Source organism: Artemia franciscana, chromosome 21 (assembly GCF_032884065.1).
Source record: "Artemia franciscana chromosome 21, ASM3288406v1, whole genome shotgun sequence".
NCBI lineage: Eukaryota > Metazoa > Arthropoda > Branchiopoda > Anostraca > Artemiidae > Artemia > Artemia franciscana.
The window spans coordinates 24,279,431-24,296,457 of record NC_088883.1 but is presented as its reverse complement, the minus strand read 5'-3'; the positions used below and the strand labels follow the sequence as shown (position 1 = coordinate 24,296,457).

At 37.2% G+C, this 17,027-nt stretch overlaps 1 protein-coding gene across 1 annotated transcript in view; it reads left to right on the top strand.

Annotated features, from left to right (window-relative positions):
• The window catches only part of LOC136040712 (tudor domain-containing protein 7-like), a 69,363-nt gene that overhangs the window by 29,985 nt on the left and 22,351 nt on the right, over positions 1-17,027 (top strand). The window contains exons 5-7 of the mRNA XM_065725015.1: positions 2,019-2,252; positions 4,149-4,250; positions 9,039-9,238. Of these exons, the coding sequence (XP_065581087.1) occupies positions 2,019-2,252; positions 4,149-4,250; positions 9,039-9,238 (536 nt within the window). The remainder of the gene's footprint in view (positions 1-2,018; positions 2,253-4,148; positions 4,251-9,038; positions 9,239-17,027) is intronic.

The following is a 17,027-nucleotide window of genomic DNA, read 5'->3' as shown; positions in this document are numbered from 1 at the left end:
CGAAAATAACACTGCTGGATTTTGAGGTCAGGATATTAAGGTTGGATATGGGGTCGGCAGCTGATTTCGTATTAAATCGGGAGTTAAGCAGGGTTGTGTTCTGGGTTGCCCCATTTATATGAATTATTTTGATTGACTTTGTCTTAAGGAGCTTGTATTCTATCTCCATTAATATGGATCATTTTGACAGACTTTGTCTTAAGGAGTGCAGAAAAGGCAGTGGGAGAACACGGAATAAAGAAGAAAGTAAAATTCCTCTGGACTTAGATTTTGCTGATGATTTAAGCATCCTAGATGCTAGTGTGAGCAAAATGAATGAACTTTTAGAGGTTTTGCGAGCTCAGGCTGCTCATAAGTGAAGATGAAAAGGTGACGTTGGGTAACGAAAAGATTGATCAGTTGAACAGCTTCCCTTACTTAGGTAGTATTATTAGTAAAGACGGTGAGTGCAACGAAGATTGTTAAAAATAAAATAGCCAAGGCCTGGGGTGTTTTTTTCAAAGTTGAAAAAAGCTCGGAAGAATAGGAAGATAAATCTGCAAACATACATAAGAATATTGAAAGCTGCAGTGATGACAGTGCTCAAATATGTCTTTGAAGCATGGACGCTCCGAAAAATGGAAGAACATTTGCTAGATGTTTTCCAGAGTAATTGCCTACGTATTGTATGGGATACCCGACTGACTGACCGAATCTCAAACAGTAGGCTATGTGTAAAGTGTGGTTCAGTCTCTTTTTCTAGGGCTATAATGAGAGACAGCTTGAGATGGGTAGGGCAGGTTCTGCGGAAGAAGGATGACAGATTGCAAAAGATTTTCCTTTTTTGGCTAACCGTCTTGGGTCAAGCGAAAAGCAAGTCGTCTCGGTTGGGAAGGGGGCATAAGGAAAGATTTAAGGGAAATGGGAACTTGCTGGGAGGATGTAAAGAGGGAGATTCTGCAGTTAGCTGTTAGTAGTAGTAGTAGTAGAAGAAGGAGTATATCATATTCCTCTTTTTATACGGATTGTTTTGATGGACATCGTCCTAACAAACACAGATTAGGCTACGAGACCACATAGTATCAAACGGGAAGGTATAGCTCTTTGTCTTTGATTATGCAGATGCTTTGAGTATTCTAGCTAAAATGTTAGCGAAATGAGTGAATTTTTTGGATTTTTCAGCTAAGTTGCTTAGACTAGGAATATATGAGGATAAAGGTTTGAAGTGGGTAGCTTTTAGATCAAGTGGGTAGTTTCTATTGCCTGGTTAGTATTATTAGTAAGACCAGTGGATGCAGTGAAGATGTAAAAAGTAGGATAACCAAGGCCCGGTTTTTTTGTTGTTTTTTTTTAGTCGGAAAAAATCTAAAAAATAGGAAGATGAGTCTGTGAAATAAGATTAGAATTTTGGAAGCCACGGTAGTGAACATCACTCTAAAATGTGGGTGCTTCAAAAAATGAGAAAAAAAAAACTTCATGAAAAACGCATTTAAATGCGACTTTCTACCAATGAGATGTTTTAGACGGAATTCATGCGATGTTATGTGATCAGTTCTTCTTCACAAAATTGACTATCAGAACCTTGCTTAAAGTGGTAGTCTCAAAATTAATCTCTTTTCGTCAGCTTGTTTTGGAAATTCTTTTCCGGAGTTTCTTATCGACTTATAAAATTTTCTCGTATAGGCGAATGTTCAGTTTGCCTCTGCTTCGGATCAGAGTTTTTTCTAGTCGGCAAGAGGTTAAGATACAGTAAGTAAAATATTATTGTTTACGGACTGGTTTAAATATACTATTGGTATTGTTTTCTAGATAAATAAGCCAGGGAGTTTTATTCTTCTCGAGAAATGTTTAGGGAGACTTCAGAGGATTTTGCGTTCAATAAGGCATACCAATTGAAATCTACGTAGCGATGTTTTTTCGTCATTTTCGCTTGACGCAATTGAATGTCAGAACTTATTTAAAGTGCTAGTTTTAATTATGGTGGGAGGGGGGGTCTACTGACACTTATTAGATTTTTTTATTCGTTTTTATATATTTAGGACAATTATGTTGAACTGGCTGTTATTACCGGTGCTACAGAAGACAACGTCATCTATTGTCATGTGCCTGATGTGATTAAGCGGATCGAGGCATTTATGGAGACGTTTAAAAATGTCAAAGGTCTACCTACTGAATCCAACAATAACATTAGTGAAGATGAGTGCCTACTAGTCAATGACGAGGATAGATGGAAGCGTGCTCGATTCATTGCTAATTGTACCAATCCATCACATGTACGTATGGCAACTTTTCATTCCCTGGTCCCCCTCACCCTTTTTCTCCCTCCTTCCTCTCTCTTGGTCTCTCTCCCTCTCCCTTTCCCTCTCTCTCTCTCCTTTATCCTTCCTCCTCAATTTGCTCGAAAATAATGTTACCCAAGATATATTTTACAGAAATTTATCTGTGTACTATATTACAGTGCGCCTACTCTTTATTTTTGTGAAATTCATATATTTGATTAAGTTAATTAATTAGTTTGATTAGTTGCTAATTAAACGAATTATTTAATTGTTAATTAAATTACTGCTTAAATTGATTTGATGCTATTATAAATGTGATTTAATACTTTAAATACGAAGCAGAATTATAGGCATTCCTCGTTTAGCCGCACAAGAATCGGATTACATTTTCAATGTCATCGGTACTTCACAATTGCTATAACTTTGCAGGCACTAAAAAAGATCTAACCTAACAAGCAGTCTTCGCCGTCTTGGTGAGAGTCAGCTCTTTATTATTGTTGTGTTAGTCATGACAGTTTGAAAAGTATTTTTGTTATCCAAAATTAAAACACAAAAAAGTTTTTTGTTGCATTTTTGTGAAACAAAAGTTTGAAGTAATTACGTTTGCAGCTAAATCAATTGGGGTGTGTTTTAAAACTTAATATAGTTAAACCACATGTAATATTTAAATAAAATATTGGTTATTTCTCTTTAATTGAAGTTTCATCTATCTTAACTGCCCTTATTTCAACCTGCATAGTTACAAAAGGAGCTAAAATTTCTTTTTATTTTTTCACTTGTCTTTTTACTGCTTTATTACTTTATACATCTCTGTTTGTCTCTTCTCTTTATACTGCTTTTTTACTTTATACTTCTCTTTTTGTCAGTTCTTTTGTACTGCATATTGTCGTTTTTATGGTTAAAATGATTTACATTCCTTTTTGTTCTTATTTACACATTATTTTATGACACTTATTATTCGATTTGTTTTTTTATTTGTGTATTCGAACTTTTTGATTTGGCTTGGTATTGGGATATTTTTATAAGATCGGACACCCAGGATACCTTGCTACTGATGTGCTACTCATTATACTTATTTAGAAAACCTGTTTTATCTTGACAACTGTTTTTACTGTTAAGAAAAAATTACCTTGGTATGATCACATCATACTACATGTTATCGTTTTGGGTTAGGTTTTTAAATGAGTTTTTTTTTTTCTAATAGTGGGATACTCTTGTAACTGGGATACCCAGAAGAACCTTGCTAGTGATTTGCTGTTCATTATTCTTATTTAGAATTTAATCATTATTTTTGTCCCGGCACATTACATCATCGTATATATTATCATTTTGGGTTAGGCTAGATGTTCAAATGTGTTAGATCTTTTTTTTCATGTTGGTGCATTACTACTACTACTACTATCAACAACTCACTGCATCACCAAGCCGCCTAAGCCCAACAAATCTTCCATCCAGAATCCTCCCTCCATCCTGAGCTTCTCCTTCATCCTAATTTATTCAAAACCTCCGTCTTTACATCCTCCCAAGAAGCTCCCATTTCTCTTAAATCTTTTCTTTGACATCCTCCCATCCCATTTGGGGACCATCTGTTTTTGGTTTGGCCCTAGATGGTTTGTCGAAAAGGACAATCTTTGGCAATCTGCCATTACATAGTATTACATACTATTCGAAATGTTTACTGGCATGGTAGTGAGACACTCTTGCTGTGCTGCTTATTGGAAGAATAATATTTAATTGTTAAACATTTAATTAATTATTCAATTAAAAATAATTATAGTTTATAACACTATAATTATAGTTAATGATATTAATTTAATCATTACTTAACATTTCTTAATTATTTAGATATTTGATTATATTTAATCCTATCTAGTATTTGTTTCATGTCAGGTCCAAGTTCAGCTAATTGATTATGGGTCTCGTGTCATAATACCCAGGAAAAATGTTCGATCTTTAGCAAAGATCATGCCCATTCTTTGTGAGATACCTAAGGTAAGTTTTTCTCAAATTCTAATTCTAAAAAAGATACGTTTTATAAACGTGTGCTTAACATATACCCTTACTTTTGGTATTATGTATTTTAATGAATCTACTGGATGTATTTATTAACTATAATTTTGTTTAGAATGTTATGTTGGTTTATTTTATATATATATATATATATATATATATATATATATATATATATATATATATATATATATATTACTTATAATTTTATTTTATTTTATATAAAATGATAATACTTTTTTTTAGTTATGAGTGAAAAATTTATATGGCCTTTTTCTTAGCTATTAGTAAAAAATCTATCCACCATAAGCATTTATCTAAACACCTCACCAACGCCACATTTATCTAAACGCTTTTTTTTAGCTACTGGTAAAAAATCTATCCACCATAAACTTTTATCTAAACACCTATTTTTATTTCATTTTTTAAATAAGTTTCATATAAACAATGTAACATTTTTGTTAGTTATGAGCAAGAGGTATATTCACAATAAACATTAGCAAGGTGGAAATGCTCAAAATTAAGACATTGATTTGGCTATGCTCTTTTATGATGAAGGAAATGTCATAAGTTATATTTACTCCTATTAAACGTCTTCTTCTGCTATGAAAGCTAATTCAAATTTGAAGCTAATTTCGAAGTTTAGCTTCCGGAACTGTGCTGCTGGTATTGCTATCAAGCTATCACAGCACCACGCTGTCTAGGGCAAGCATAGCTCTGCACGCCCTTCCTTCCTCTTCACCAATATCATCAGTCTTTGGTATCTTCCATGGGATTCCCACATCCTTTATATTGTTTCTTGACAGCACCAGGCAGCACAGTGACTAAACAGCACCACGCTGTCTAGGGCAAGCATAGCTCTGCACGCCCTTCCTTCCTCTTCACCAATATCATCAATCTTCGGTATCTTCCACGGAATTCCCGCATCCTTTCTACTGTTTCTTGACAGCACCAGACAGCACAGTGACTAGACAACACCACGCTCTCTAGAGTAAGCATAGCTCTGCACGCCCTTCGTTCCTCTTCACCAATATCGTCAATCTTTGGTATCTTCCATGGAATTTCCACATCCTTTATATTGTTTCTTGACAGCAGCAGACAGCACAGTGACTAGACAGAACACGCTGTGTAGGGCAAGCATAGCTCTGCACGCCCTTCTTTCCTCTTCACCATTATCATCAATCTTTGGTATCTTCCATGGAATTCCCAAATCCTTTATATTGTTTCATTACAGCACCAGACAGCACGTGACAGTACAGTGACTAGACAGCACCACGCTATCTAGGGCAAGCATAGCTCTGCACGCCCTTCCTTCCTCTTCACCAATATCATCAGTCTTTGGTATCTTCCATGGAATTCCTACATTCTTTATATTGTTTCTTGTAAAAATGTTTCTAGATTTTTCGAAGAGGTCTAGTAACGAGACAGAGTAACGGTCGGTCTCGAAGAGTTCGATTTTTTTATTCAAATTGTCGTGTTTACTATTGCTTCTTCCACTCTTATTAGACACACTGTGTTATAATGCTTTACAATCATAATTCAACTTAATGTGAGCCATGAGTAAAAATAAACTTAAATATACTCTAAAATACTTTAAAAAAAAGTAAATCTGAAAAAAAAACACTTTTTTTTATATCTTATATACTATTTGTATATCTATTAGTACATACTTTACTATTAATATGATGTTATTAAGTATTTTTTATTTAATGTTCTATTTAAAAATTGTGAAAAAGCATGTATCCAATCTAGTTAACAAAGAATGCATATAATTTGTAATTATAAGCATATTCAATTGTATTTCTCAAGATTGCACTGTTGAGCTCCACAGGGGAGTGACAATCCTCCTTGCTGAGCCTGAGTATGATAGTACTGCGCATACCGAAAAGAGCAACTTTTGAGTGCTGTGGGGTAGGGACGTGGAAAGGGCTAGGGGAGACTTCGGTACCTTCCTTCGGATATCCTAACTTCTTCGAATTTCTGGGTTTTCTTTTATAAATTATAATTAGTTTTTGTTGTTATCGCCCAACCACAAAAAAAAAATGTATGTGCCTGTGCCATAGGGTAGTCACCCCCTTGTCGGGTCTAAGTATTATTTTTTAATGCCTTGCCAGAAGTTACCAGTACTTTAAATGTTATGCCAAATAGGGCTAAATAAGTAGTCTACTCTAGACTAAATAAGTGTTGACTAACATGCGAAACCATGTACTACCTTTTCAGAAACGACAATGAACGTTATTTGTGAATGGTGTTCAACAAATATTTATTGGTATCTAGAAGCTTGATCAGTAAACGCCCACTCCTGGTCAGGGGGTGCTTTCCAAATAAATATGTGTAAAAAATTCTCTGATGAAAAGTTACTTGTATTTGTACTTTTCAAGTGGGCTGAAAGGTCAAAATCCACTAAAAATACTGTAAACGGTTGTAAATTTTCACTGAAGCATTTTAGGAACTTTTTTTAACTTATCATAATATGTTTTTCTTGTAGAAATCAAAGATGTAAAGATAGGACTTATCGTAGCACATTTTACTTGTGCAATTTAAAAATGTAAGGATAAAATTCTAAGTCGGTTTTTGCGTGCCCGTGAAAAAGGCACCAGTATGCCCTATAATTGTTGTGAGGCTTCACTTCAAAGCGCTAAGAATATCTGTAAAAAAAAGTCTCACGTTCATTACTTAGTTGTTTTTAGGTTTATTCCACCGTCAAGATACATAGAATTCCACGTGTAAAAAAAAAAAGTTGACTCACTTCATAAAATCAAAATTAAGCTCTCGGTTAATATTAACATCGATCAAGTTTATACTAACACTACGGAGATGTAGCTTAGTCTACGGAGATTGTAGTACGATCTACGCGTCGGAGAGCGGGTTGGAGGAGGCGCCAAGTTCAGAGCTCTGTACCAAATCTTCTCATGGGCAAGATAGGAGTTTTCTTAACTGTATTGGTATCTAAGCTGTGTGCTGAATGAACCGTAATTAGGTCAAAAGATCAATATCGGGGGTTCGCTCTCTCTCAGAAATTATATGCAACAGATGGTGCGTGCCAAGCGTGACTGAACTGTGCTAAGCGTTTTGAGGACGATGACAAGCACGGTGGCGAGTAGTCGGCGCCCACTCGATCAATATTGAATATGTCCAATATTGAGATCGATGAACAATCCGATGATCGATGAACAATCCGATCGATGAACAATCTGTAGTGACAAACCAGAACCTTTTGCTTTACAAAGACTATATAAGTGGTCTTTCAAATACTAATTTGTTGACTTTCCAAAGTGGCTGATGTGGTTCTTTTGTATATTGAGATACGTATAATAAAACTGTCTCTCTCTTAAAAAAAAAGTAATTTGTAATACCCAAAACTGTCTTAGCCGAGTGGATTGGTGCGTTGGATGTAGGATCCTTTGTCCGAGAGGGCGAGGGTTCCAATCCTAGTGTACTCGATTACTTGGTTTGGGACGGGGGTGAGTAGCGTGACTCTGTAAGCTCAGCCAGAGTCGACCCAGCTCTAAAGGGGTATCTGGAGAAATCTTGGAAAGGTAAACAGGAAGGGTCTTCAAAAGCACAGGATGGTTGGCCCCCTACCCCCTTGCACTTCCTGGCTGAAGGGCCAAGAAACGGAGATCAGCATTGTCGATAGGGACTGTAAAGTCCGATGCCGTATTCTTTACCTTTTTACCTTTTTTTTTTTCAATACTAAACCTAAAAACCTAATTACGTCACGTCGTCTATCAGAAGATAAACCCTTGTTTAAAATTTTAGCACAAAACTTAACATTAAGCTTTATTTATTGCTATCAAATAATTCGTAATACTGTTTGGGCTTTAAATAATGTCCCTACCGGCGCTGCTCATCTCAGTTTCACGGAGCCAGCCATCTTCTCCTTTCGCGCACCATTCCCATTTACCTTCCCTAGATTTTTTTTTGGCACCTATTTATATCTGGGTCTACTCTGGCTGAACTTACAGAGTCACGCCATGGACCCCGTTCTAAACCAAGTAACCAGCGACATTAGGTCTGGGAGCCCTGTACCACCGGACAAAGAGTCTCAAGTCTAGCGCGCTAACCAATCGGCTAAGACGGCTAGCCGAGTAGCAAGCATAATATGACCACCATGTTTAAAATTCCATGTTTGTTCTTTTTTTTTCTTTTTTTATTATTTGCACGTGTGTCATCTCTGTGTTGAACCATGCTATACCGATGGGCTAATTCGCTTTCAACGTTGTTCCAACCCAAATAGATGAAAAGACCAAATTGGTGACGGACGAGTTAAACGTACTGAGACTGTTCATGATTTCTTTCGAACTTGCCTAGAGTCAGGTCATAATTCAGGGCTAGAGAAGGTTAAGTTGGAGTCTCTTTGAGTAGTGATGGTTGATGCAGAATGCAGAATTTGCTATTATTTTTATTTGATTATTTTATGTTTTATAATAGCTTTTATTATTTTGGTTTGGTTTAATTAAATAAGTCAGTATTTACGCGGACTTTTGCACGACCGTAAATCTTCATTGGTTTTTCTTCAGTGCAGAGGTATTGTTTATTTTATTTTATTATTTGTGAGTGTTAGAAAATATAAGTTGGAGTTGTTGTAACTTGTCGCATTAATAAAGATTTACCTTACCTTTGGGATTCAAAATGGTTCCTTTTGTCTGATGACATCTTGACATTTTTCATGCTTAATTTAGACCGTTTTTTTGTAATATTAAATGACTATTTTATACTATAAAAAGTTATCTGTTCGTTCACTTCAGTTTTTGTTTTATTTTTTAGGCGTATGAATGTAAATTGTCAAATGTCAGTTCTTCCCTAAATTTCCCTGACAAGGTGAGAAATTGGAGTGAGGGGAAGCAAATTTTTCTCAAGGTAGAAAAAGTACCAAAATCTCCTTCGGAATACTATCAAGTTGATATCTTCAAGCAGAATAGAGATGGGAATCTGGTATCATTGAGGACCCATATTGAACAGGATTGGTGAGCTTTTTTTTGGAAAGATGTTTCTGAAATAGCATAATATTTACGTAGATACCCTTAATGTTGCGAATTAGATCTTGAAATCTCGAACTCGAAAATGAATCATTTATGACTTTGCATGCAGGGTTGCCACAAACGACAATTTGTGTCCGTATTCGGGTAAGTTTTTTTGGTTGCCAAAAATTTTTCCAAAGTACCAGTTTTTCCTTCGAAATTCTATGATCTTGATATCTTCAAACATATTAAATATGGCAATGTGGTATCCTTTGGAATCCATCTTAAAAGAATTGTGATTTTTTTAAAGATCTTTCTGAAACAGCCTAGTTTTTACCTAGATATATATCTATCTTAAGTGATATAGAAAAAGTAAGATCTTCTAAAATAATTTAGAAAAGAAATAATTCATCACATTGCATGCAGGGTTGCCGCCAACGGCCATTTGTGTCTAAATTTGGGTTTTTTCTTGCCCAAAGTTTCCCAAAGCACCAGTTTTTCCTTCAAAAGTCTATGGTCTTGGTATCTCTAAAAACATTAAATATGTTAAATTAAACATTTAACTTAAACATTTAAATTAAACATCTCTAAAAACATTAAATATGTATTACATTAAAAATATTTTTGAAATTGCCCAGTCTTTACGTAGATATTATTCATATTATTTAAAATAATTGGGAAAAGTATTTAGATAGGTCTTCTAAAATGTCTATTTAGAAAACAAATAAATCATCACATTGCTTGCGGGGTTACCACCAACAACCATTTGTGTCTGAATTTGGGTTAGTTTTTCTTTGCCAAAGTTTTTCCAAAACACCAGTTTTTGATTCGAAAATCTATGTTCTTGCTACTTTCAAATGCTGTAAATATGATATCTGGTATCATTTGCAACCCATCTTGAGCAAGTCTGTCGATTTTTTTTTTTTTTTTTTTTTTTTTTTTTTTTTTTTTTTATGAAAATGTGTTTCTAAATTAGCATAGTCTCTATGTAGATATTATTCATGTAACTTTAAGTAATATTAGAAAAGTAAGGTCTTCTAAAGTGTCTTATTAAAAAACAAATAAACCATCACATTGCATACAGGGTTGCCGCCAACAACCATTTGTAACCGTATTTGGGCATGTTTAAAGTGTCGGCATTTTTTTTACATAATTTATAAAATTAGGTGGTTTTGGAGAAATTTCTCTACGTAGCAACTTCGTGGAGTAATGGTAGCCCTGAGTTTAGAAACTAGTAGAGATCTTAGATTAAAGACATTAACGTAGAATTAACCAACATTTTAAATGAAAATTGGCTTTATTTCAACTTCATTTTTTAGCATATCTTTTTAGCTTAATATTGTATTTCTGGTAGAATACCTTTTTAAAATTAAAATATTTGCTCAGGTGGGCCTTCAGAACTAGGAAGGATTTTTACAACATCCACTACCTCTTTTAGAAAATACCGGCTCTCCACTTTTCTGAACTTCTAAACTGAAGTTTTGCATTGATGACAGTGGAAGAAAGCGGCCGACACTCTATTTACCATTTCATTTACCAAGTTTACCTTTACATTTACTTCTTGTTGTGAGGAAGGATAATTTATATAGAAGATTTGGGCGTAAGACTCTTTCTTATTCTGGGGTTTTATGTATCCCCACGTCCCCCTCCCCAAAAATAAAATTATCATTAGTCCCTGAAATTATCTTAAAGGCAAGAATTAAAGTCCTGTTATTTTTTACCCTGGTCAAACAGTTCGTGGTTACAAACTGTAGTAAGGAGCGACCCGGCTCAATAGTAACAGAAACCTTAAAAAATAGAATTTTGATAGCAATACCTACATCAAAAGCATTGCATTTAAATGCCGATTTTAAATATATAAGTTTCATCAAGATTAGTCTTACCCATCAAAAGTTACGAGCCTGAGAAAATTTGCCTCATTTTAAAAAAATGGGGGAAACACCCCCTAAAAGTAATACAATCTTAACGAAAATCATACCATCAGATTCAGCGTATCAGAGAACCCTATTATAGGAGTTTCAAGCTCCTATCTACAAAAATGTGGATATTCGTGTTTTTTGCCAGAAGACAGATCACGGATGCGTGTTTATTTATTTATTTTTTTTCCAGGGGTGATTGTATCGACTCAGTGGTCCTAGAATGTCATTGGAGGGCTCATTCTAACGGAAACTAAAAGTTCTAGTGTCCTTTTTAAGTGGCCAAAAAATTGAAGGGCACTTAGGCCCCCTCCCATGCTCATTTTTTCCCCAAAGTCACCGGATCAAAATTCTGATATAGCAATTTTATTCACCATAGTCGGAAAACCTAATAACTATGTCTTTGAGGGCGACTTACTCCCCCACAATCCCCGTGGGAGGGACTGCAACTTACAAACTTTGACCTGTGTTTACATATAGTAATGGTTATTGAGAAGTGTACAGACGTGTCAGGCAGTGCTTCCATTGTCCCCGAATTTTCGGGGATTTCCCCGAAAATTGAGAAAAATCCCCGACAAAAAATGTCGTTCCCCGAATCCCCGAAAACTCCCCGAAAATCTTTCTTTTTCCATGATCTACTCGAAATAGAGTTAGTGGAAGGCTCACTGTTCGTTCCACAATTTTAATATTGTTTTGCAACTTTATACTATGGTACGCTGGCGAACGTATGATATTGAAAAATATGAATCGGAATTGAGCTTATAGTTTGGAAATTCAAATCTTCTAAGCATTGGAAAGTTCAAAATTAACCGGTCGGATATAATATCTTCTGCTTCAAGTTATAATTATCTCGTGAGTATTGGTGATTCTTCGTATTTCCTTGATTATTTTACCATACTTACACTTCAGACAATTGTGATTGCAGCTGAATGCTTCAGTTACCTAACCAGGGTCTACCTGGTCCCACCCAAAATTTCCATCCCCCCTACTCTCAACCTCTATTTGGAATCCTCCCTAAAGGACAAAGTGCAACAATATATACGCAAGCACCAAATGTTTGGTGCTTTGGAAGAAAAAGGGAGGTATATTGTATATCAGTACTATTGCAGAGTCCTTCAGTGTTATAAGTCCCAGGAATATGAACACACTCAAAAAGAATGTAGAGCTAAAGAGTCAGTCAGTCTGTTTGAGGTGCTCAGAGAAACACCAATCAGACCAGTGCCCATTGAAAACAATAGAAAACGAAGTGCCTCTGCGAAATTGGACTGATTTCTGTGCCGACACAACAAACTCAATGATGGGATGTCGTAATTCGGTAGCAAAGCTGATCATTGACAATTATCCGTGGGTGGTAGTTGTCAAGTGTGGTTGCCACTCCATTCATCTGTGTGCCTGCAAGAAGCTTACCAAAACTCTGGAAGACTTTTGTAGCAACGTATATAGTCATTTCTCTATGAGCGCTAAGCGAGTTGCAGTACTGAAAGAATTTCAAGATTTCTCGGCTACACCAGATCACAAAATTCTAGCCCCTGGACAAACCCGGTGGCTGTCCCTCCATGCATGTGTGCGAAGAATCCTTGAACAGTGGAGCTCATTGTCCCTCTATTTCACTACTGCCAATTTTGATGACCCCACTCATTGCAACAAACTTGCCCTTAGTGCTCTGAAAAATCCTTTTATGAAGGTTCTATTGATGTTAGTTGACTACGCTCTAGGCCTTTTGAACGACTTTAATGTATTGTTTCAATCGAAGTCACCAATTTTCTATAGGCTGAAGACGGAAATACTTAAGCTTATTGCAACCTTGGCTATAAACTATATGGATGGAATCTACGTCAGAAACTGTACTGATCTTTAGGCTCTTGACATAACAGACGAGAGCCATTTTGTTGACGTTCAGAAGGTCTATCTCGGGTATACTGCGGAAGAGGAGTTGGCATCCTTGGTCTCGTCTAGTCCAGATATCTCACAGTTGGAGGTGAGGAAGGTCTACATAACAGGAAGAGACCTTTTACAAGGAGGCCATTATCCAGATACAGAGACGCTTTACGTTTGAATGTGACGTTTATGAGTTCACAAGTCTACTTGATCCTGTCAATTCCCGAAACTTGAACCCACCTAGCTTAGCAAATTTTCTAAGAAGTCGTGGGTTGCCTTCGTGGAACAAGGCTCTAATTGACAGGGAATGTATTGTTTCAATCGAAGTCACCAATTTTCTATAGGCTGAAGACGGAAATACTTAAGCTTATTGCAACCTTGGCTATAAACTATATGGATGGAATCTACGTCAGAAACTGTACTGATCTTTAGGCTCTTGACATAACAGACGAGAGCCATTTTGTTGACGTTCAGAAGGTCTATCTCGGGTATACTGCGGAAGAGGAGTTGGCATCCTTGGTCTCGTCTAGTCCAGATATCTCACAGTTAGAGGTGAGGAAGGTCTACATAACAGGAAGAGACCTTTTACAAGGAGGCCATTATCCAGATACAGAGACGCTTTACGTTTGAATGGGACGTTTATGAGTTCACAAGTCTACTTGATCCTGTCAATTCCCGAAACTTGAACCCACCTAGCTTAGCAAATTTTCTAAGAAGTCGTGGGTTGCCTTCGTGGAACAAGGCTCTAATTGACAGGGAATGGCGTGAACAGAGCACTGTATCTTTGGCGGGTTTAGACATATGTACGATGTCCGTGGAAGAGTATTGGAAGTTTATCTGTAAGCAGACATACCCATGTGGAAAGCCGAGGTTTGAAAACCTAAGAAAGGTTTTAGACTACTGATTTTAGTACTGATTACTAGATTACTAACTATAGTACTAGATTACTAATGAGCTCTTGTCGCGTGCAAAAAGTAACCAGTTATTTTTTCCTATTGAATGTGTCTGGACTTCTAAATTAGCATAATGTCTAATGAGAAAGAAAGACTTAATGCTTAGTTCATAATGCTTTGCTAAATTATTTATCGCGAGCGCTCCAAGCAAATAAGACTGATGAAATTTGCGAAAAGGCAGTGGGAATTTATGACAAGGATACGAGTATAAAAGCAAAGGATACACTTTGGCACTATTCGAATGCTTCGAGTCGCAACGCTGCTCGCCAAAAGACTGCCGATAATGTGTTAGATATGCTGAAACTGATCCAGTTATGTAAGACTAACCAGATCAAATTGCCGAAAATCGTAATCTTTGATCCTACGGAGGTCCCAACTACGCCTGATGAATTGAGTGCTATTGTTACTCAAAAAGTGACAAAAATCTCCAATAATTTGAAGGACTTTATTGAAAGTGAGAAAAAAGCCCTTGCAGCTGAGAAACTTGCTACATCCATGAATCAATTAGTGACTCCACCGGCCAAGCCTTCCTATGCAGTTATTCTCAAGAAGCCCCCCTTAGACCTTGAAAAGCCTGACTCCCGTAAAGCTTATCTGGAGCATGTTTGTGGAGAAGCTAGTGGGAATATAATCGAGCTTCGTCCCAGTAGAGACGCCTGGAAAGTAGTCACAAAGGATAAGAGGTGACGAACCTAATATATCACGCGTAACCGGGAATAACCCTGAAGTCGAGCATAAACTCCAATGCCCCTCCTTTTTCGGTATTATCCGTTATGTTCCTGAAGATCTGGATGAAAATAGCCTATATGATCTGATTGCCAACTGTTTGAAAGCAACTCAAATCCGAAACACCCATTCGTTCAGCTTCTTTTTGAGTCTAAAGAGGACCTCGAGTCTTCTATTCGCTTTCCGCCCATCATAGGGTACGAAAGACTCCCCATTAGTATATTTCAACGCTTGCCACCCCAATGCTTTTCTTGCCAGTCATATGGTCATTTTGCGTCTGCGTGCTCAGGTACCTGAAAATGTTCCAAGCGTGGTGAAGCTGGCCACTCCACAACCAAAGATAATCCTTGTACCAAGGCACTTAAGTGTGCTCTTTGCAATTTCTCCGACCACCCATGTTACACTTTTAAATGTCCTGTCGCTCAGTCTCTTCTTAAGAATTCCAATGCCTGAAGAAACCTTAAAAATTGTATCGTGGAACGTCAATGGGAAAGTTCTACCGAGACATCACCTACTGTCTGAACTTTGCTTGCGGTTTGACGTGGTGGGTCTTCAGGAACACTTCTTGTCAAGCGATAGTTTGTTGGACTGTTGAACTGTTGGAGTTCACGTCTTCTCATAATCTGTTTTTCCACCATGCTAAGTCCACTCGCGGTGGGCCTTCAGGTGGTTTGGCCCTGATGATACGGAAAGAGCTACTTGGTAATCTAGTTGCTAAGTCTGATAGTTTCCTTGCGGTTGAAGTTTCGAATGTGGTCATATTCGTCATTTATTTTCCTACTAATTACCGTAATGATATGTCTGAGAGAAAGTTCTCTCCCACATGTACATCTATTGCCACGCTAGTATCAAAATATGATGATGAATGCCTAAGTTGTCTTCTGTTTGGTGACCTTAACTGTGAACTGTTTGACCCTCAAAACAATAGATCTCAGATCTTGCTCCATGCTTGTCCAAGTCTCACCTATGTTGGAAATGATCGTGATTTTACGTACATCCATCACTCTGGTTCCGTGTCTCAGTTGGACTATTTCTATTGTTCTTCTATGATTAAAACCACCTCTAATACTACGGTTCTTCTTGATTACTCCATATCCGACCACATGCCGATCTGTAATTCTTTTCAAATAAAGCCCTTGCCGCAAACTTCACCCACAAATTCCCCAACTAAATGGTTATTCAGCCTCAACTGGGAAGCAGCTAACATCGATTCCTACCAGAGTTATGTGACTGCATACTGTCGAAGATCCGAATTCCTTTCGCACTTCTATGTTGTCCGAATATGACAGTAGAATCAGAAAAAACCATCCTACTAAACATCTACTGTTCTGAGATAACGCATGCTATCCATACAGCTGAGAAAACTGCAGTTCTGGTCCACGAAATTCGCCACGGCACGGAAGTGCGTAACTGGCGGAATAATCCTAATCTCCTGGCCGCATGTAATTCAGCAAAATTCTGGCTACATTTATGGGTAGACTATGGGAAGCCGCGCTCTAGAGTAGTTTCAACGCTGTTCGTATTTACATGAAACGTTAATTTTTCAAAGCCATCGCACAGCATAAGGCTAACGAAATTGCCCGTACCAGCGAGATTGTCGATAATTCGCCTCTTGCTTTATGGCATCTTCGATCTAAGAACAAATCTTCCAATGGCCCGCCCTGCATGCCAGAAAAAGACTGGTGTGACTAAGTCAGAGACCTATATTTAGCCCCTAATTCCTACCTAGATAACACCTTTTGCCAGGCCCTCGATTAGGAGCTTCAGTTTGCAGTTAAGGATATTGGTGTCCTGGTCACTCCGTCCTTGATGCGTTCCAAAATTGATAAGGTAAAAAAAAGAAATCTAAGGGCATCGATGGTATATCTGGTACCCATTTAAGCTTTGACAACAATATTCTCCTAGAGCACCTTTCTCTGCTATTTCAAATGATTCCCCGAAAGTTCCCCGAATTTTGAAGACTTGTCCCCGAAAACTCCCCGAATTTTTTAAACTTGTCCCCGAATTATGAGATTCGAGAGTGGAAGCCCTGGTGTCAGGGGGTATTTTTTGGTTTGAGGGGGAGAAGTAGAGGGGGTTTACATGGAAGGATCTTTCCATGGAGGAATTTGTCATGGGGGAAGAGAATTTCAATGAAGGGGTCGCAGGATTTTCTAGCATTGTTAAAAAAAAGAGGAAAAAATAAGTATGAAAAATTTTTTAAATGAAAGTGAGGAGTGGCATTAAAACTTAAAACTAACAGAATTATTACGCATATGAGGGGTTTACCTCCTCGTAATACCCCGCTCTTTACGCGACAGTATTTTTAGTAATTTCAACTAT